We start from the raw sequence: 21,049 nt of genomic DNA, 5'->3' as shown, positions 1-21,049 counted from the left end.
GCCTAGCGGCTAAAGTCCTCGCCTTGAAGGCCTCGGGATCCCATATGGGCACTGGTTCTAATCCCGGCAGCTCCAGTTCCCATCCAGCTCCCTGCTTGTGGCCTGGGAAAGCAGTCGAGGATGGCCCAATGCATTGGGACAATGCACCCGTGTGGGAGACCTGGAAGAGGTTCCTGGTTCCCGGCATCGGATTGGCGCAGCACCGGCCATTGCGGCTCACTTGGGGAGTGAATCATCGGACGGAAGATCTTCCTCTCTGTCTCTCCTCTATCTGACTTTGTAATAAAAATAAATAAATCTTTAAAAAAAAAGAACCCACAAAACAATAACAAAATGAAGAGTATGTGGCAATAATGAGGAGCGTGACAGGGCAGGCACCATGTTTACTGGGCATTAGGGCTGCTCACAGTGGGGTATTCCCTAGACAAAAAGCCATGCTGCTTCGATCCTAGGGCTCCTGTTTTGGGGGGTCACAATACAAGCACTGACCAGAATGGATGGTTTTCTATTTATTATAAAAGTTGCTACACAAATATAGCTGACCAGAAGGTCTAAAAACAGCCCTGACTCTTGTAGCTCTTACCTGCTTATCGCTGTAGGAAGAGCCAGGGTCTTGCCCATGCCCAGGGAAGCCCTTCTTAGAAGAACTGCCTGTCCCTTGGGTGGCTTAGAGTCTTGGGTCCAGCAGCAGAGGCTGGCCTGAGCGGCTGTCACCTTGGGGCAGTCCTTGGTCACAGATGCTCTGGGTGGGCAGCAGCTTTAGGTCTCACAGTACAAGTTCCAAGGAATGAAAATGAAAAGAAGCTGGAAGAGGGAACCCGGCTGGGGCAGCAGGCTGGGGGTCGGGCGTGGGGAGAGAGGGACACACGGTGAACTTCGGAAGTGTGGGTCATTTCTTGGTTTTTGATGGAGTTGGAGCATTCACTTTAAAATCTTTTTCCAGTTGCGTGTATGTGTTAGCTGCTTTTCCATACACATGTTGTATCTGAAAATGTCACAGGTGTAAGAAACCAGAGAAAAGGGGCAGATAATGGAGCCAAAAAGAAGAAATGAGAAGGGTGGAGATGAGAAGACAGCCAGAGTGGAAGGCGATGGAATCCTGGACGTGGCACTCATGGCTTCAGTTTCTCTTCTTCTGTCTGGAGACTGGCTCCGCTTCCAGGTACCGAAGACCCACAAGCATCCCCAGGATGGAGAAGCCTGCAACAGAGAAATCAGTGGCTGCGGTGGGCATGGCACCTTCGCCCCGTGTCTTGCACATCTACTCTGTGCCAGTCCCGGGTAGGGACAGCTCCTAACTGTGTGTGTGGGGGCGGGGAGGGGGGGAGTGAGGTGTGGGGGGTAAAACTTACTTGCCACCATCAGGGGGGCCATGACGCCAATCGTGGGGGCTGCAGTTCCATATACGAGCAATTCAGACAGGAAGTGCCCCAGGGCGAGGAGGAAGGTCCAGAGAGTGATGTGGTAGAGCCTGTGGGTGGCAGACAAAAAGCAGGGACCAAGTCACTCTGTGCTTGTTAGAGCATGGAGGAAGAGCACTGCGCAGAGCTGAAGCTCACAGAGAAAGGCCCAGAGCAAGGCGCTGGCTTAGGGAAATGGACACTGCATCCTAAGAAAGACTGGTTACTGGATCACATTGGTTCATCCTCATCTAGGGTCAAGCGAGCGTTGCAGCTGCTCAGCTGAGAGAACAGTCCTCGCACCCACTGTGGATCTTTAAGTCTTAACAAGGAGCAGATTCTGCTCTAGAGAAGCAACAGCTTGGCTTACAGCAAGCCCTGGCAGAGTCTTAGGATGCTGAGATTCTAACAACCCACACTGGCCGATCTGTGTTCTGTTCCCGTCTGTCTGTCTGTCTGTCTGTCTGCCACTCAGTGGATGTATAACAGATGCCGCAGGATGTACGCCTTGAAAGGGAGTAAGGAGCAGGGACATGGCAGGGGCTTTCAGATGCTCTTGCAATACGGGCTGGCCAGTTGGTGTCTAGGTCTGGAAAAGCAGGCAGGGAGAGGACTCTGTGACAACCTCAGGGGAAAGAGAACTTGCTCCTTGGCTTTAGTTGGGCCTGGGGCAGAGGTTACAGGATGGCAGACCCCTAGGATTTCCATGACATTTTAAAAAGGTAGGAAATACTTCAAACATTTGGAAAGTTTGAACAACAATAGGCCCAGATCTTCACATTCGGACCCATTGGTCCAGACACTTTTTTCTAGGAAGTAAAACCTGTAGGTCACAGGTCATGGATCCTGTGTATCCTTAACCAATAGAATCCTCCCTCTGCCCTCTCCAGAAATGAATAAGATTTGTGTAAATCGAGGATGGTTTTACATATTGACTAAGCATGCTTGTATGTCTGTTGCCTTTGAGTTTCAGGTTTGGGAGAGGACAGCGCAACAGTGCATATCAGACATTAATGGATTAATGAGCTGGCAAAGGGGATACCTACACAGGAAATAGAAAAGGGATGAGTCTGAGCTGTTTTCAGTTGCTTTCAAGGCACAGTGAAATGCATTCCCTGGAGGCCAGCGTGATGCTCAATTGGCTAATCCTCTGCCTATAAGTGCTGATGGCCACTAATTCATGTCCCGGCAGCTCCACTTCCCACCCAGCTCCCTGCTTATGGCCTGGGAAAGCAGTAGAGGATGGCCCAAAGCCTTGGGATTCTGCACTTATATGGGGGACCCAGAGGAAATTCCTGGCTTTGGATCGGCTCATCTCTGGCCATTGCAGCCATTTGGGGAGTGAACCAGTGGATGGAAGATCTTTGTTTCTTCTTCTCTCTATAAATCTGCCTTTCCAATAATAATAAGTAATTCTTTAAAAAAAAAAAGAAAGAAAGAAAATACATGCTCTGTACCGCTCAGCACTTCTTCATCACGATTCAGGTCTTCACAATCATTACTGGGGTGGGTGCAGGGTGTGGTCTCTAAGCCATCACCTGGGATATCGACATTCTATACTGGACGGCCCAGGTTTGAGCCCTGGCTCTGCTCTCCCTCTTAGCTGCCTGACAAGGTGTACCAAAGGCTACAGCAGGTGATGCCTCAAGCACTTAGGTCCCTGCCACCTATGCCACCTACTTGGAGGACCTGGATGAAGCAGAGGGCTCCTGGCTGCCTTTGGCTTGGCCCTGGTTGTTGTGGGTTTTGGGGGAGTGAACCACCAGGTGGGAGATCTGGCTCTCTACTGTTCTAAATAAACGTGGATTTAAAAAAATGATTACTTCAATCTTTCCCTCCCAGTCACAATGAGCGGCAGAGCAGATGTGCGTTCCCAGTTTTCAGTTAACTTGGAACCACGAGCAAAATCTTCTTGTTTTTGTTCTTGGCCCCAGGCAGCTCCCTCTAGGACATGTGTCCCTCTAGGACAAGGAAACTATGGTTAACAGAAAATGTTCTAACTGCAGTTGGAGAAACCAGAGGGCTAATAGCCATGCTCCCAATCCCCTTCAGTTCTCTTCAGCTTGAATTAATTGGGAGAGAGCTGGAGCATTCCTACCCCCAAGGCTAGGAGCCTGCTATCCATTCCAGGCCTCCCTTCTGAACCGCAGGAGCACAGCCTCGAGCCAGCACCACTCCCTGCCTGTGTCTGCTTTAGCAGGAAGCTGGAATCAGGAGCCGGAGCTCAGAGCTGCTGGTATGGGATGTGAGCCAGGGCACACAGGTGTCCTAACCAGCATCTCACCTGCGATGCCCCAGGTCAGCTGTAAGGCGCTTCATTATTTAGATCTGCCCAAACCAGGAACCAGTCACTCCTCCCCGAGCTACCGGGTGGCACTTCATCAGGTAAAAGCTGCTGGTGTAAGAGGTGTTCCATAAGCATCACTGCCTGCCCCTTCGCCGGATGTCACGGGTTCAGAGAAGGCAGAGAAATCTTTTAGGAGGAAAATGACTGAGAGCCTCACCCAGTGGTCTCAACGAAAACCGCTTCTGCCTAGATCCTGAAGGAAGCTTGAGCCCCCTCTAGTGGCCAGAACCAGTTACAGCATCATGCAGACAGGTTACCCGGGACAGCCAAAAGCAGAGGGTTCCACCTGACTTGAGAACCCTAGAGGGGGAGAATTCAGCAGGAGGCCTGGCTGTTTCATTCTTAGCAGCAACTCTGCCTGGACATATGACAATTTACTTGGAAGTTCCTCTTTTTACGCATGGTGACTTCTGTTCATTTCTGCAGTTTAAGGAGGAATGTGAGGAAGGTATGTGTGGGCAGCTACACTAAAAACAGCCTACCACCCTACTTCAGTGAACAAGCAGAAGGTGACACAGGCCTGGATAATGCCACTGCCAGTTTGCTGGGTCAGTTCCAAAGATAATCCCGTTTTTCAGGCCTGCAGGAAATGGCACCATTAGCCTCTTATCATTGACCTTCCAGATAGGGGTCTTAAAGTGATGGACGGGTCTTACTTAACAGCGGGGTGCACTACCTCTGCCCAGCACCTGATTTCCCTCACGAGGGGAGCCAGGTTCTTCCTTCCCTTACGTACGTCTTGTTGTGGATGTCGATGGCACAGAGGCAGCGGATCACCGAGGACAGCAGCGTCCAGATCCCGAAGGTCCGGGCTTGCAGGCCGTTCACTGCACAGCACAAGACAGCAAGAATGTCAACAAGGGGCAGGGCGGTGGTCCTGCCAGAGTCCGACCCCTGCCCCCTTTTACCCAAGTCCTCTGTGGCAGGCAGGGGGCTGAATCTGACTTCCCTGTGGTGGGGTAGAGGGCAGGCGCTGGTGCCACACTTGGAAACCAAAGGGTATGGAAGGGAGGTGGGGCCCAAGAAGTGCTTGAGTGCCCTTCTGGGGTCCACAGTGGGAAGAGGAGTCCCAAGAGTGGACGTGGCGGTGGCTCACTCCCGTTGTAACTGAACATGGCTCAAGAGGCACCTCCACCTACTTCACTTCATTTGATGCCCAGAGCTAGGTCAGTGCCTGAATCTGGGTTAGCTATAAATGTGACACACGCCCATCAGCTGTTCTGAAACCACAGGTCAAACCACTGCAGCCAGCAGTGCTGGGGAGCACCAGCGAAAATGTCATAACACCAGTGTGAGGCTCAGAAAATGCTCGGGTTCATTCTGGAAGACCAGCTGGGTGGTAGGTGGGCTACCTCCGTAGGGACGGTGTCACGGTTAGGGAAGAAGCCAAAGAGTCACCCTCCCAATAACCTGGAGTGTATAACATGTCTGCCATGACCCAACTGCTGAAGAAGGCTGAGACAGCAAGAAAAGCTGCTTGGTGACTTTTTGGTGGGACCTGTACAGTCGCCGGGTAACTCTACTTTCTCATCTATTGGGTAATGTTTACTGTGCACACCAACTTCATGGCGCAGTGTAAGGTGAATCAAAAGGTATTCAGAGAAGCTACGGGAAAGGGGTCACGTATGCCCTTGATAAAGCCGACCCTTCCGGTGGCTGCTGAAGGTTAGATGAGGCAGGACTGCCATCCCTTGGAACGTGAGGAGAGCCTGGATTCCCGAACCTCCCCCAGGTTCCAGAAGGGTACTTTATGGCATCCATGGACAACTAAAACTGAAAGAGAAATCTTAAGATTCAGCAATCCACACCCAGTGTTTTGGGAAGCCTCTGGGAAGTGGCCTCAGAGCGTGGAGTAGGAAGAGGGCACGTGTGCTTTCCCAGGTCTCTGCTGTGCCGACAGCCCGCAGTAGGACCCACACCCTGGCCACCCCGACCACCCCGGCCACCCCGGGCGAGCACGCGGCTCCCGCCTTCTTACCGAGGTTCGGCTTGCCCGTGTAGAGCTTCTCGTAGAGGAACGTGTGGTCCCGGAAGCTCTGCAGCGTGTTCCCCATGGCTATGATGGACACCATGACCAGCCAGCTTCGTAACACGTTCAGGAAGCGGCTCATAGCTGCGCTCACACCTGGGACAAAGGTGGAGGACGTGAGAAGCCGAGGTCCGTGGAGCCCCTCTCTGTGGCTGACTCCCTTCAGGAGAGCCAAAAGTCCAAGCAGGCAGTCACTGCACAAGTGTCTCTATCAGTCCCTCAGCCTCATCTACCAGTCCTCTCTTTTTTTTCTTGATTGAAATTTACTTAATCAACTTCTATTTATTTAAAAGGTAGAGTGAAAAAGAGCAGGACACTGAGATGGTGAGAGGAAAAGGATCTTCCATCTGCAGAAGCCCACAACAGGCGGGGGCTGGGCCAGGCGGAAGGCAGGAGCCGTAACTCCACCCAGGGCTCCGTCAAGTACTTGAACCCTCACCTGCTGCCTCCCAGGGTTCACACTAGCAGGGAGCCAGATCTGGCTTGACACTAGGCACTCAGATACACAGCAGGGATGTCCCAAGCTCCAGTGCCCTGAACACATTACTCTTACTTCATTGGCCAGTATGTTGTCTTTCACTCTTTGCCTTTGGTCACTGTGTTGACCTTTACCCAGAGTGACAAAGACTGAATAGCACAGTGGACAGAAAAGGCAAATCCAGCGAGAAGAGTGGACCTGTACTAATATTACCATAAGGTGGAAGGCTTACAGAAACAGGTTGTAAAGCTTAGCTACACGAATAGTGGGGAATGCCCAGTATGTGACGAGGCAGGGTTCCTTCGAAAAAAAAATCATGGATATGTGTTCAAAAATGTTTTGCATCAAAAACAACTCTAGCTTTCCATTCTGGTTTCTAGGAACTTTTGTGAGTAGACTCGTCCAAGCAGGACAAGAGTCATCCTTGACTAAGCAACTTCTTCCAATTTGACCATCAGTCACTACTCCTTCCTTTCTGCCGTGCGGAATCAGTCCTCCTCTACCTCAGCTGGTTCCCATCCCTGCTCCGGCAAGCTAGCGCTTCAGGGCGTCCACACATCCACACACAGACAGGAGCCCGGTTCCTGCCGACAGCTGCTTCCAGGCCTGAAGCTACAGACCGCGGGGAACCACATCAACAGGGCACCCCTGGGTTTCTTCTGCTACTCTCTCTCTTTTTAATTTATTTATTTTTATTAGAAAGACAGGTATACAGAGGAGGAGACAGAGAGGAAGATCTTCTGTCTGCTGGTTCACTCCGCAAGTGGCTGCAACAGCTGGAGTGAGCTGAGCTGATCTGAAGCTAGGAGCTTCTTCCGGGTCTCCCATGAGTATGCAGGGTCCCAAGCAAGGCCTTGGGTCATTCTCGACTGCTTTCCCAGGCCACAAGCAGGGAGCCGGATTGGAAGCGGGGCTGCTGGGATTAGAACCAGTGCCCATATGGGATCCCAGCGTGTTCAAGGTGAGGACTTTAGCCGCTAGACTACTGCGCCGGGCCCTGATACTCTGTTTCTTAGGCACACTCACTCCACTCACTCAGAAGAACAATCCTGAAGTGTCACAGAAGCCACTGTGACTTTAAAACTAGCAAGCAAAAACAGTGGGAACAACCTTGGTGTGAGTTGCCAGAGCTATCCCTGACTGAGCCTTTGTGCCATGCACTCAAGAAGTATGATTTCATCCAATATTTCCATTTTATCAATCAGGGTGGGCGCAGTTAAACAGCTTAAAAACATGTGCATCAGAGTGCTTAAAGAAGCCTGCACCCCACACTGGAGTTGTAGGTCAAGCTCTGCTTCTCAGTCTAGTTTTCCGCTAACGGGCACTGCGGGGAGTAGCAGGTGAGGACCCAGGTCCCCACCACCCATATAGGAGACTCCTGACTCCTGGCTTCAGCCCGGTGCAGCCTGAGGCTGCTGTGTGCCTCTGGTGAGGCAGGCCATGTATGGGAGATCTCAATCTGCTGCCTCTGAAATAAAATGAAATCCATCTAAAAATTACAATAGTATGAACTTTCTTTTGGAGGGGGGGCAAAATACACTTGTCTTTTAACTCCATTTTTTTTTCATGAACTTTTAAAAGTACTCTCTTCCAACATTTTGGGGAAGGACAGCATAGGTCATGTCCCCACCACCCAGTGGCTGTGTGAGGCTGGGCGAGGTATTGTCGCATTTCAGCCTTGGCCTCCCTAGCTGTAAGATGGAGCTACAAACGTTCCCCTCAAGGGCCAGGGTGAGAAGAACGACATGATCTGCAAGTGAGGGGGCTCCTTGCACAGGGCTGGGTTCACTCGGTCATCCTTGGTCCCCTCAAGTGCACTTACCCCTCTTGCTGGTTCCCCCAACTTGATTATCCCCCATTCCAACCTCTCTCTCCTCCACAAGGCTGCGGATTTGGTATCTTCCTCCCACCCCACTCTTGGGTCCTCTCCATCAGAGGCCCCTCCGACACCCACGCCCACCCCTCCTCTCCTCACCTGGCAGCCAGAACCGCGGGCACAGCAGCAACCCCCAGCCAGCTTCCCCAGCACAGCTCCAGCGGGATTCCACCTGAGCCACTAAGTCCCGCCCCCGCCCTCAGCCGAGCGCCACGATTGGGCCGTTCCCTGCGGGCCTTGCTCTGATTGACTGATACGAGCAGGAGATGGGGAGTGACCCCCTCTGCTGCCAATCAGCGGCTGCCTGACTGAAGCCTCTCCCCGTGGGGCGCCGCGCCGGCAGCAAACCCTCCTGCGGCTCTCGGCGGGACTCGGGGTTGGGAGCCAACCTTTAAGGGGCGGAGATTTAAAAAGGCGAGGGGCGGCTCTACCTTTAGATAGAGATGGTCTCACCAAGAAACCATTGAACTTACCAGGACAATAAGATGCTGGACTTTATGCTTGGTAAATACCTCCAATGAAAGAATGTCAACTGAATTTGAACTATGGAAATGCAACAAGGTGGAGCAATCCACCGTGGGGGGAGGGTTTTGGGAGGGGCGGGGGGAATCCCAGTGCATTAAAAAATGTATCACATAATGCAATGTAATTAGTTTTTTAAAAAGGGAATTGCAATAAAAATATATGTTAAAAAAAGAAAAAAAAAAGGCGAGGGAGCGGACTAAAGTCCAGAGCGCCTTTGCAGCCAGCCCCGCGCAGGATTCGGCTCCCGCGCGGCGCAGCGCTGACGTCATCCGTTGGCGCCGTAGCCCGGCCCAGGCAGCGCCGGGTGGCGGGCGCCTGCGCAGTGGCTCCCAGCGGGCGGTTGCTTGTTGGTTGTTGTAGTAACGGGGGAAGCAGCCGTCGGCAGCCACTGTGAGCCCGGCTGGAACAGGAGGAGGGAGGCAGGCGCAGAGTGCGGTCCCCACCTACCCGCCGGAGCCATGGGAAGATGAAACAGGTAAACGCCTGCGCCCGCGCGCCTCCCGGCCCAGGGAGCTGCACCCCCAAGGGCTGGGCCGGCCAGGTCCACTGCACTTCCCTCCCCGAGCCCGGGATGGGCTTCCGGGCGCGCTGGGCTGAATCGCCGTGGCCGGGGCGCCCCGTGCTCTTCAGGGAGTCCTCCTGGGCTTGGGGGCAAGCTGAGGCTAGCGCGGTGGAGCAGGGCCCTTGGAGGGCGAGGACTCTTAACGAGGCGAGTGTTTTTAATCCTCTTTGGATCTCTCCCTCTCTTCCCCGCCCCGCTGGGCTGCTATGGTACTGGGTTGGCATCCCTTGCTGCTGTTGTTGGTTGTAACTTAAGGGGCCTCCCAATGTTTGGGGGCTTGGGGGGGACCTGAGGAGATTCCTTCGGGAGGCTCCAGAAGAGAAGACACCGAGGCTGTTAGGATTTGCCCATGGCCCTGGAGGTCTGCAGGGCTCGTGCGAGGGCTCAGGTTCTGGGTTTGGGGTTTTGTTCAGTTCCTGGTAGGATTTGCAACAGAATGTGGAAAAGAATCGAGTTCAGAAAGATGAACCTCAGGTGGTTTAGCTCTGAGCAGTGGAATTGTGGTCATTTAAACATTTTCATTTTATAATTTCCATTCTTTGCTCGAACCACATTGAACATGATTTTTTTCTCTTCCTCTGAGGGGGGAAAAAGACGTTTTAAATTAGAAAGGCCATGTTGGGAATTTATGCAGTTGCAGTGGCTCTTGGCGATTCAGATCCAAGTTTGTGATTTTCAATAAGGGAGAGTAATATTTTTTTTAAAAGATTTATTCATTTTATTACAGCCAGATATACACAGAGGAGGAGAGACAGAGAGGAAGATCTTCCATCCGATGATTCGCTCCCCAAGTGAGCCGCAACGGGCCGATGCGTGCCAATCCGAAGCCGGGAACCTGGAACCTCTTCCGGGTCTCCCACGCGGGTGCAGGGTCCCAATGCATTGGGCTATCCTCAACTGCTTTCCCAGGCCACAAGCAGGGAGCTGGATGGGAAGTGGAGCTGCCGGGATTAGAACTGGCGCCCATACAGGATCTCGGGGCTTTCAAGGCGAGGACTTTAGCCACTAGGCCACGCTGCCGGGCCCAGGGAGAGTAATATTTTAAAGAGTGTTTTGGAAGGGCAGTGCCCTCCAGTTATTGATTCAGGATATTTTCATCTTTGGGCTCCATTACGGAATTTGACCAAAACATGCTGGCATCTTGTGTCATTGTGTGTGAATAAATATTTGCAGAGGTCTCAAGTCCCGAGTGCTTATTTCTATCCTGGGGCAGGTTCTTATCGAGGTCCTAGTAAGGAATGTGTTCCAACATATACAGTCAGCCTCCTGCTCCTCCCTCAGACCACCCTGAAAGTGAAGTGAGCTGTCCTTTTGGGCGTGTGTTAGGTTTACTCTGTGAAAGAAACGGGAGAATAAGAGCTTTTTAAGTAGCTTCCAGACAGTGGTTGTGCCAGGTGTGTGACACCGCTAAGGTAAGCTTACGAGCAGCTGGGCGCTCCTCTATAACTGCTGTGTTTCCCATGATGTGGGAGACTGTCCGCCATCACCACTCCTTGCCCTGCTGCGTTGTGTAGCAGAACCATCGACTTCCCCCGCAGGAATCCGGGCTACCCGAGTTGTTTGATCCAGTGAGTCTGCAAGGAAAGGTCGTGGAGGCCCCTGTGTGCTGACTGTATGACAGACCCCCAAGGAAATGCCGGTCGTGATGGCCCGGGACCTGGAGGAAACAGCGTCATCCTCCGAGGATGAGGAGGTGGTAAGCCAAGAGTAAGTAACCAGCAGTCCTTTTGTTTTTGACCTCTTGCTTCCGGAGCGGGTACCTTGAGTTTCCGGTCCTCGGAGCCTCGCCCCACCGGTAGCCTCGGTTTTGCGTGGCCCAACGCTGGGTTCTGCTTCTCTCCCAGAAGCTGTTAGAACCGGAACATACGGCCCTATTTCTCTCGTGAGTGAACGCCACCTCCAGATGTTGCAAAACAGAGAGTGGGGTCTTGGTGAGCACTGGGTTAGAGCTGCTTAACACTGAGGATTTCAAAATGTTTAGGTGTTGGAGACAAGTAGGTGAGCAGATGGTGACCGTGCTTATGTTAAGGTTCTTGGGAGCCCTTAGAACCGCAGAGTGGGGGTCATCTAGAGATGGCAGGTCAGTTGCTGTGGTAGCTCTGCCGTGCTGCCTCCCCCAGCCGACCCGGGGCAGTGGCGGGGCCTTTTCCTCACCTGCTTCTTGTCTAGACTTGATGATGAACCTGCTGCCTCCGATTTACCCTGTTTCTACATGATTGGGCTCAGCCTTAGGAATACTGGAGGCCTTCCTTAGAGACCTGTAAGGAGCAGGGGGTGACTTGAAATTCAAGCTCTGCTTTTCTGGATTGAGAACCCCTCTTCCCTGTGCCCTCCGTAAATATGATTGCTCAACCCAGGGGAGAGTGCGGCTTAACGTGAAGACCCGTCTGCAATTCTCTAGGGGCCCTTTGGACGTGTTGTGCCGTGTGACTTGAAACATAGCGGGTGATGTCTCTCAGGCTCTTTTGTAGCAGTGTGCCTAAGAGCAAAGGAATACTTTGGGTGAAAGCACTCCGTAAGTGATGAAGCCATGCATCTGTAAGGCATTATCATTACTGGCTTAATATTCAATGTATGGCAGACTTCTGATAAAGATGGAAAATTGTACAGATGCAGTTTGAAAAAAATTATTGCAGCATTAATAAAGTTTGGGCACAGAAAGTAATGACAGTTTTACTATATTTGGGTCATTCTTTTTCAGGATACTAAAGTGGGTAATTCCCTGTGGTTGTTGGCCTTCTTGTGACTTTTTACTTTCAGTGCACCGCTTTTTGCCCATTTTGTGAAGTTTTTAGCTTCTGTTGCAAGCATCAGTCTTTCCAGATTGTTTTTCCCTCTTACCATTTCCTGTATCAGTGGGCCCGACAAGTTTTATTTTGAACTATACGAAGTTAGCCTTTAGGTTAAGAACAATCACATATTGACAGCTACAGATGGTTTGGCCCAATAGTAGAGCAGTTACTCTATAAATTCTGACTTGGATAAATACAGGGGTTCCCAACCCTTTTATGCCATTAATTCTCTATCAAAAAGAGTTTTTTTTTTTTTTTTTTTTAAAGATTTATTCATTTTATTACGGCCAGATATACACAGAGGAGGAGAGACAGAGAGGAAGATCTTCCGTCTGATGATTCATTCCCCAGGTGAGCCGCAACGGGCCGATGCGCGCTGATCCGAAGCCGGGAACCTGGAACCTCTTCCGGGTCTCCCACGCGGGTGCATTGTCCCAATGCATTGGGCCGTCCTTAACTGCTTTCCCAGGCCACAAGCAGGGAGCTGGATGGGAAGTGGAGCTGCCGGGATTAGAACCGACGCCCATTTGGGATCCCGGGGCCTTCAAGGCGAGGACTTTAGCCACTAGGCCATGCTGCCGGGCCCCAGAAAGAGTTTTTAAAATGTTTTTGTTTATTTATTTGAAAGAGGGAGATTTTTTAATCTGTTGATGTACTTCCTGAATGCCTGAAATAGCAAAGGCTGGGTCAACCCAAAGCCAGGAGCCAGGAATTTCGTCTGGGTATCCCAAGTTCCTGAAGAGTAACCTGCTGCCTTTCAGAATATCCACTAACAGGAAGCTGGGATTGGGAGCTGAGGTGGGACTCAAACACAGGAATTCCAAGAAGGGAAATGAGTATAGCAAGCAGCGCCCTAACTGCTGCACTAAATGTCTGCCCCAAGAATGCTTTTCCCCCGTAAGATTTACTAATTTTTATTGGAAAAGTGGATTACAGAGCAGAGAGACAAAGATCTATCACTGGCACACTCCCGAAATGGCAACGGCTGCAGCTGAGCCCTTTCAGAGCCAGGAGCCAGAAGCTTCTTCTGTATGGGTTCCCAAGGCCATCGGCCATCTGTCATTGCTTTTCCGGGCCACAGGCAGGGAGCTGGATGGGAAGTGGAGCAGCCGGGATTAGAACTGGTGCCCATGGGCTCGGCAGTGTGGCCTAGTGGCTAAGGTCCTCGCCTTGATCCCATATGGCCGCTGGTTCTAATCCCGGCAGCTCCACTTCCTCTCTAGCTCTCCTCCTCTCAGTATATCTGACTTTGTAATAAAAATAAAATAAATCTTTAAAAAAAAAAAAAGAAAAAAAAAAAAAGAACTGGTGCCCATGTGGGATGCCAGTGCTGCAGGCGAAGGTTTAGCCTACTGTGCCGTATCACTGTCCCAAGAATGTTGCTCTTAGGTGCTTAAAATTAAATGCCTATTGTTACAAAGAGTACCAGTTGCATCAAAACACATTTTATTTCTATATAATTATATAAATTATATAATAATTACGTAAATTATAAAAGATTATAAAATGTGCATTTTGTTATATTAAGTAACAAAAATCATTTAAATTTCTTTCAAGATTTACTTGTTTTCATTTGAAAGGCAGATTTTACAGAGGGAGAGAGAGAGAGAGAGAGAGAGGGAGAAGGTCTTCCGCTTACTGGTGCACTAAGTGTCCACAGCAGCCAGAATTGATCCGATCCAAAGCTAGGAGCTTCTTCCAGGTCTCCCACATGAGTGCAGCAGTCCAAGTACTTGAGCCATCTTCCAGTGCTTCCTCAGGCCATCGCAGGGAGCTGGATCAGAAGTAGAGCAGCCAGGACACAAATTGGCACCCATGTGCGGTGCCAGGGTCACAGAGCAGAGGATTACTAACCTGCTGTGCCACTGTCCCACCCTGTAAGTTTTTTTTTTGGGCCCGGCAGCGTGGCCTAGTGGCTAAAGTCCTCGCCTTGAATGCACCGGAATCCCATGTGGGCACCGGTTCTAATCCCAGCAGCTCCACTTCCCATCCAGCTCCCTGCTTGTGGCCTGGGAAAGCGGTTGAGGATGGCCCAAGGCTTTGGGATCCTGAACCCACATGGGAGACCTGGAGGAAGTTCCTAGTTCCTGGCTCCAGATCGGCAAAGCACTGGCCGTTGCAGTCACTTGAGGAGTGAATCGTTGGACGGAAGATTTTCTCTCTATCTCTCCTCCTCTCTGTATATCTGACTTTGTAATAACAATAAAATAAATCTTTAAAAAAAAAGTTTTGTTTTTTTTTTCCTAAAGAGAAGCATACAAAGACTGTTTTCTGCTTCGCTTGTATGAAACATTACACCGTGGGTGGTGCTCCTGGGTGAGCAGTTCTGGATGGGGAATGCCGAGAAGGTACTGGATGGCCTGGTTCTTGTCCAGTCTCCTCACACACACTGGGTAGGACAGATGATGCCATAGGATCTGGTGAGTTGTAATAACTGCTCCCTGAGAAGCAATGACCCACGGAGGTGGCACTGTGAGATATTTGCTGTGACTGTAAGAGGGTATTGAGAACCACGTGGGATTTCAGACGGAGTCGAAGGCACTGGTGCCTCGCTGCTGCCGTGGCTTCTTCCCTAGATCCCAAATGAGAAGCACCTGGCTTCTTTCTTTCTTTTAAGATTTATTTTATTTTTATTGCAAAGTCAGATATACAGAGAGGAAGATAAGGAGGAAGATCTTCCGTCCGATGATTCACTCCCCAAATGATTGCGACGGCTGGTGATGCACTGATCTGAAGCCAGGAGCCAGGAACTTCCCCCAGGTCTCCCACGTGGGTGCAGGATCCCAAGGCTTTGGACCATCCTCGACTGCTTTTCCAGGCCATAAGCAGGGAGCTGTATGGGAAGTGGAGCTGCTGAGATTAGAACCGGCACCCATATGGGATCCTGGCACGTTCAAGGCAAGGACTTTAGCTGCTAGGCCACGCCACCAGACCCACACCCGGTTTCTTAAGGAAGTTGGTGAGAAGAGAACTATGGTCGCTCTCCTCCCCACTCTCCATCTTTTCCCAAGTCACAGGCCTGTGCTCTGTTTTCATCCGGTCCTGTCGGGCTTGCTTTACAGGGGAGACTTAAATCACTGATGTTCACACCAGGAGCCACGCTAGACTCACAGTTGCAAAGCATCACCGGTTGCAAAGCCTTCAATCACCCAAAGGTGTTGCTGTGATGCCAAGATGTGCATCCTCGGGCACCTGTCAGGTCTGTGGGATGTGCTCCCATCCCCCAGCTGTCTGAGGATGTTCAGGCCTCGCCATCTGGAACCTTAGAAGCCATCCTGGCAGTGCTGTTCCTGGTGGTGTCATTTCAAAAAGCAAATGTAAAGAGGCCTTTGGTTTTTTTCTCCTTTCTATATCTTACTTGGAGATCCTAAGCACAAATTCATTTACAGATGTGGACACAGACAAGAACTTGATACAAAGTTTCTTTAGTTCCTGAAAAGAAAATAGTAACTTTAATTTCTGCCATAAAAGTGGCAGGAAGCAGTTATATAACGGGCGAAATCAGAAAGTGGCATGGTCACGTGCCCAAGGAGTGGTGAGGGTTGAAGTGGCCCGGGGTGGGTGATGGGTGGGCGGGTAGAAGCAGGGAGAAGTGGGGAAAGGCATTTCCAGGAGGGGCTGTGGAATGCGGAGGGCGGAGAAGCATTTTTGCAAAGACTGCTTCACTTGGCCATCTTTTTGTTATTTTCATTATTTAGTGTTCATTCACTTAGAGGCAGAGTGACAGAGAGAGTGGTATGGTCCACCTGGCTCATCCCCACGCCCTCCGCAAATGCCCACAACAGCAAGAGTCAAGTCAGGCTGAGTTCATGAGCTAGCAACTCCAGCCACGTCTCCTCCTTGGGAATATTTATTTGAGAGACAGAAGGAGAGCTCCCAAATGCTTGAGCTGGACAGGGACGAAGCTAGGACTCCAGAACTGGGATCTGGCAGTTGATGTCAGTGGAGGGGACTTGAGCATTTAAGCCCTCACCTGCTGCCATCCAGATGGCGTTAGCAGGAGGCTGGAATTGGAAACAGAACTGGGACTGGACTTGTGTATACCATGGAATGTGGGTATTGTACCTGGCATCTTAAATGGCTAGGCCAAACGCCCAATGTCCCTTGCCTCTGTCTTTTTGACTTATGTAGTTTATGTCCCAGGAGTGACATATCCTCATTAAATTGCTTCTTAACCAAAATGTTCTTTAGCATTTGATAAAGTAAACCATGAAACAGTTCTACTTGAATAAGTAAACACTTAATTCCTTAATTCTTTAAAAAAGTGGATTGTCTCAGTAGTTACCAACTTCTGATGCAAAGGAATATGTAAAGTCCCAGATTTGGACTTTTTCTCTTTAGCGCCACCTGGTGGGAGCATGTTTTTAATGACAGTTTAGCCTTTGTGTTTTTTAAGTTGACCTTCCTGAATGTGATCATGGGTCTACTCCGTTTTACTTTTCCATGGGCTGTAAATGGAAAGCTTCTCTGTCCAGAGGTTATTTTGCACAGAGAGCATGGATAGGGCCTTGGCCGGACTCAGCTGAATGCCGGGCTCCTGATGCTTGCCCTGCATTTGTAACTTGTAGCAGCAATCCCTCCTTTGTAAACATTGAGGCACAACGGTACCAGTTTGTAGCCAGGGCTAACTGGACAAGGAACTTTGAGTAGTGCCTCAATTTTTTCTCCAAGACCTTGGAGTTTAGTCGGCCTAGCCCCCCACCCCCCGCTAGCTAGAAATATAGTGGGAAAATTAAAGTTGGAAGACGTCATAGGAATCAGCTGGCTCCCTGCCCACAGTTTACAGGTGTTTAGAATTTAAAAAGCAAGCAATCATCCCCCCACCACCTGCCCCTCCCCATCACAGACTCTTGCTAAAACAAAAAATGTACCCTGTAAACCCCATTCCTCCCTGCTCGCACACCAGTCTTGGAGTCGGAACTCAGTTTATTTAATCTTCTTTCCCTTATCACTTCTCCGCCCTAAAGAGATGGAAGATTTTTTTTTTTTGCAACTCTGAGTAAATATCAGTTTGTCTAAGATGGATTTGAAAGTTATTTATTTATTTTGAAATAGCATTGTGTGTCTCTCACACATAAACAAAGAGTAAGATAGATTCCTTCCATCTGCTGGCTGACCCCCCAGCTGCTGGCAACAGCCAAGGCTGGAGCAAGCCGAGCAGGGAACGTGGAACAATGGACCTCCAGGTACTGGAGCTGTCTTCACTGCCTCTTAGAATGGGCATTAGCAGGAAGCTGGATCCCAAGTGGGACAGCCAGGACCCCGGCCAGGCACCATGACATGGGATCGCTGTCCCAGGAGGCGGTATAAAATGCTCTACCACAGTGCTCGTGGCTAAGGACATTTCTTGGTAACAGGGAAAGAATTTATTTTAGTCGGAGGTCCCAGCGTTCTGTCCTCTGGTTCCTTCACTGGCGGAAACTCTATGAATGATCTTAAAAAAAAAAAAAAGTTCATAGGTGATGCATGTCATGAAAAAGCCGTGCATGGATTTCAAAATCATTTTGCACCAAATTTTATCTTTTAATGTTGTTTTTCACAAATTTTTTTGAAGTATTCTTGTATATTATTCCATTTAACATAGGATTTCTTTAAAATGTATGATTTCCAATGGGGTGTTTGTATTAATTTTGGGGTCTTAGCTCAGAATCTTTATGGCTTGAAAAGGCAGTGTACATCATTGTGACTATATCAGGATTTTTTATGCATACTACAAGGGATTAAAATGTAAGAAAGGCAATTTTTTAAAAAAAGATTTATTTTTATTGCAAAGTCAGATATACAGAGAGGAGGAGAGACAGAGAGAAAGATCTTCCGTCTGATGATTCACTCCCCAAGTGAGCACAATGGCCGGTGCTGTGCCTGTCCGAAGCCGGGAACCTGGAACCTCTTCCGGGTCTCCCACGCGGGTGCAGGGTCCCAAAGCTTCGGGCTGTGTTTGACTGCTTTCCCAGGCCACAAGCAGGGAGCCGGATGGGAAGTGGAGCTGCCGGGATTAGAACTGGCGCTCATATGGGCTCCCGGTGTGTTCAAGGCAAGGACTTTAGCCACTAGGCCACGCCGCCGGGCCCAAGAAAGGCAATCTCACACAACGAAGGGGATGTGTTCACTCGCGGCCAGGCACAGCTGGATTCTGTTGCTCTTTGTCACCCAGAATCCCATTCTCTCTGACTTACTGTCAGGCCCCCACTGGCTGCCTCCTCCAACAGCTCGGAGCACCCCTCTGAAGGCCCTCAGGTGGCTGTTGCGGTTTCAGACTTTTGTCCCCTCTGCTTGCTGACCATAAGGAGGAAGAGGGGTGGGGACATGAGTTTTGTGGCACGGAGGGGTCAGCTGCGGCTTGGCATGCCTGCGGCCCATGTTGCCATGGCAGTTTGAATGTTGGCCCCCCTGCTTCTGATCCAGCTTCCTGTTCCTGTGTACCTGGGAGGCAGTAGATTATGATTCCCTTGTTGGAGACCTGGTTACAGTTTCTGGCTCTTGGCATCAGTCTGGCTGTAAACTGGTTGAGGATTTAAGGAGTGAGCAGTGGGTGCAAGGTTTCTGTGTCTTTCCCTTCCCCACCCCCACTCTGCCTTGGAAATAGATGAAAGTAAAGTGAGTGAAATAAACTTCCCAAGAGGAAGAGAAGCCGTCTGCGGTACCTGCTGCCGCTCACTCAGAGCGTCTTCGAGCTGACCTCTGTACAGAGACAGGCTCTGCTGGGCTCCCGTGTCCCTGGCATGAGTGCTGGCATGCCCAGCGTGCCGAGAGCAGCCATGGGCCATCCCTGAAGCAGCGATGGTGTCCACTGTAAGCCAGTGCAGGGCTGGGACTGGGAGCCGAGGGGGTTCTCACAGGATAGTTGGGATCCTCATTCCAGAAGGCAGGGGAAAGCTGCTCAGCCAGAGACTGCTAATGCGCTGTAGCACATGATTCAGATTTTGAGCTGTAGGTTAACGAAGACTTGTGTTCCGGCTCTAGGGATCATCCATGTATCATGTGGACCGGTGGCTGCAGGAGGATTCCGGTTCTGGTTTTCCATGCTGAGGCTATCCTGACCAAGGACAACAACATTCGAGTTATTGGAGGTGGGTGTACTCCCCCACGCTGGGCAGAGCTGGGCGTGGTCCTGACAGACCCTGTCCTGAAGAAGTAGATGCGACATATAGACAGGGCAAAGGAGTCCTGGCCACGAGACCAATCTATTGCATTGTTTTACTTGAACGAATTTGTTTCAGAATTATATGTGTTTGTATTTTTAAAAAGTTGTGGTAACATACACATAATGGATTTTACTATCTTAACCATTGTGTGACGTACAGTTCCTTGGCGGTTCGATCTATTGATGATTGTGCAACCGTCACCTTGGCCTAGCTTAGGAACATTTTCATCATCACAAAAGTGAAACTTGTATCCCAGTTCCTGTATACTGCCAGTCCCTGGCTACTGCTAATCTGCTTACTACACCTATGGTCTTGTTTATTCTGAATATTTTATATAAATGGAATCCTGTAACATGTGGCTTTTCGGATCTGGCTTCTTTCATCATGTTTTCAAATTTCATTCAGGTTGGGACATGTGTCAGTCTCTTACTTTTTTTCATGGCTAAATTGCTACAAAGAAGGGTCCTGTCTTTTTGTTTCTGTGAATAGACATTTGTGGTGTTGCCTCTGGCCATCGTTAGCAGTGCTGCTAAGAATGTTTGTGGACAAGTTTTTCTTGAACACCTGTTTTCAATTCGTTTGGGTATTTTCAGGAATGAAATTGCTAGACCACATGCCCCTGACACGTTGCACTCACTAAGAACCTGTGCAGCTGTCCTCTGCGGTGGCTGCATCCTTTCCCCCTCTCATCAGCAGTCTAGCGTGGGTTATTTTCTAACTGTTTACATTATAGCCGTTCAGGTGAGCCTGAAATGCTCCCTCACTGTGGTTTGGTTTAACTTTCCCTCCTGCCTACTGACCGGGAGCGTCTTTCTGTATGCTTGTTGACCATTCATGTATCTTCTTTGGAGAAATGGCTGCTTATTGAAGGCCTTTGCCCATTTCTTTTTAAAAATTTTTATATTTTACTTTACATATTGTTTACATAGTTGAGCGATGCATGCCCATGTGGGCCTTGGAGTAGGGTGAGAGGGTTGAGGTATGAAGGAAGGTAGGTTGGACGAATGTTTCAGTTGCTCTTTATTTTTTCTTTTCCTTTATTTTGGCAACTATGTCTGTTGGCAGATTGCAGAGGGGGCCTCTCCTTGCTGTCAAACTATGTCTGACCTTGGGGATGGTGGATCTTCATTTGATGATGCCTTGAAGAGAACCTCATTGTTGGGAACAACGTGCTGAGGCTGTCACTTCGTTTTGATAGTTCTGAGGCATTGTCTGCTTCCTTGTATCAGGGTTGCGAAAATCTTCCTAAGGTCTGTTTGCTGATCTAGTCCATCTTAATACATCCACAGTCCAAGGCACTTACTGCAGAGCTTGGCCAGGAGAGTGGGCCAACCTGTCCTGCTTTCCATCCTCTGATGAGGCATTCATTGTCCTCTGCTGGCCTAGAGAGCTGGCTGTCATATCCTCCATGTGCATCTGGGCATGCTGAACACTACACAGGCATCAGCAAATGAGGAGGCCCTGATATACGCACTCCAAGGTTAGACCACATATCTCGTGACTTTTCCCTATGGCCTGGGTTTGGGTCCAGAGATCTAGTTAAGGATTCCCCCAGACCTCCTTCTTCACACAGTGTGCATTTACAGGTAGCTGGCATTGTGGAGGCGGAGCCAGGGACATCCCAAGCAGCATGTCAGCTTCTGGGTTAAACACCTGGTGTTTGAACTCTTTAAGCAACTTTCATTGTCAGTAGCATGGTGATAGTTGGCTGAGGATTAAATGAAATCACTTCATGTTTGGCACGTAATAGCTCACAACTTGTGCCATTTACTGTGCTTGTTGAAGAAGGTTTGAGGTTGCTCTGTGATAAGCCAGGAGTTGAGACAGCTGCAAGGGTCATTGTGTTCTACTCCACACAGGAATTTGCAGGTTTACCACTTAAAGGGACATGGTTT

The 21,049-nt window shown here is 50.0% G+C and overlaps 2 protein-coding genes across 11 annotated transcripts in view; one reads left to right on the top strand and one right to left on the bottom strand.

Moving 5' to 3' along the window:
* Nucleotides 1-371: 371 nt before the first annotated feature.
* ERG28 (ergosterol biosynthesis 28 homolog) lies at nucleotides 372-8,460 on the bottom strand. The gene is made up of 5 exons (XM_004584384.3): nucleotides 8,230-8,460; nucleotides 5,726-5,872; nucleotides 4,484-4,574; nucleotides 1,353-1,471; nucleotides 372-1,200 (listed from the first exon to the last, which is right to left on the bottom strand). The coding sequence occupies exons 2-5, from the start codon at nucleotides 5,856-5,858 to the stop codon at nucleotides 1,121-1,123; spliced, it is 423 nt and encodes a 140-aa protein (XP_004584441.1). The 5' UTR covers nucleotides 5,859-5,872; nucleotides 8,230-8,460; the 3' UTR covers nucleotides 372-1,120.
* Nucleotides 8,461-8,888: 428 nt separating this feature from the next.
* Nucleotides 8,889-21,049, top strand: part of TTLL5 (tubulin tyrosine ligase like 5) — a 216,119-nt gene continuing 203,958 nt past the window's right edge. For 3 of the 10 annotated variants that reach the window (XR_009244284.1, XM_058655597.1, XM_058655601.1), the window contains exons 1-3: nucleotides 8,968-9,130; nucleotides 10,756-10,924; nucleotides 18,973-19,079. Coding sequence is in view for 9 of the 10 variants with exons in the window: in XM_058655597.1 (XP_058511580.1) it covers nucleotides 10,851-10,924; nucleotides 18,973-19,079 (181 nt within the window). In the remaining variant the exon portion in view is untranslated. Of the gene's footprint in view, nucleotides 9,131-10,755; nucleotides 10,925-18,972; nucleotides 19,080-21,049 lie in introns of all 10 variants that reach the window. The other 7 variants (XM_058655604.1, XM_058655596.1, XM_058655598.1 and 4 more) reach the window with 5 other exon arrangements.

Source organism: Ochotona princeps, chromosome 26 (genome assembly GCF_030435755.1).
Source record: "Ochotona princeps isolate mOchPri1 chromosome 26, mOchPri1.hap1, whole genome shotgun sequence".
NCBI lineage: Eukaryota > Metazoa > Chordata > Mammalia > Lagomorpha > Ochotonidae > Ochotona > Ochotona princeps.
Note: the sequence above shows the minus strand (reverse complement) of the source record. Positions and strands in the feature narration are given on the sequence as shown.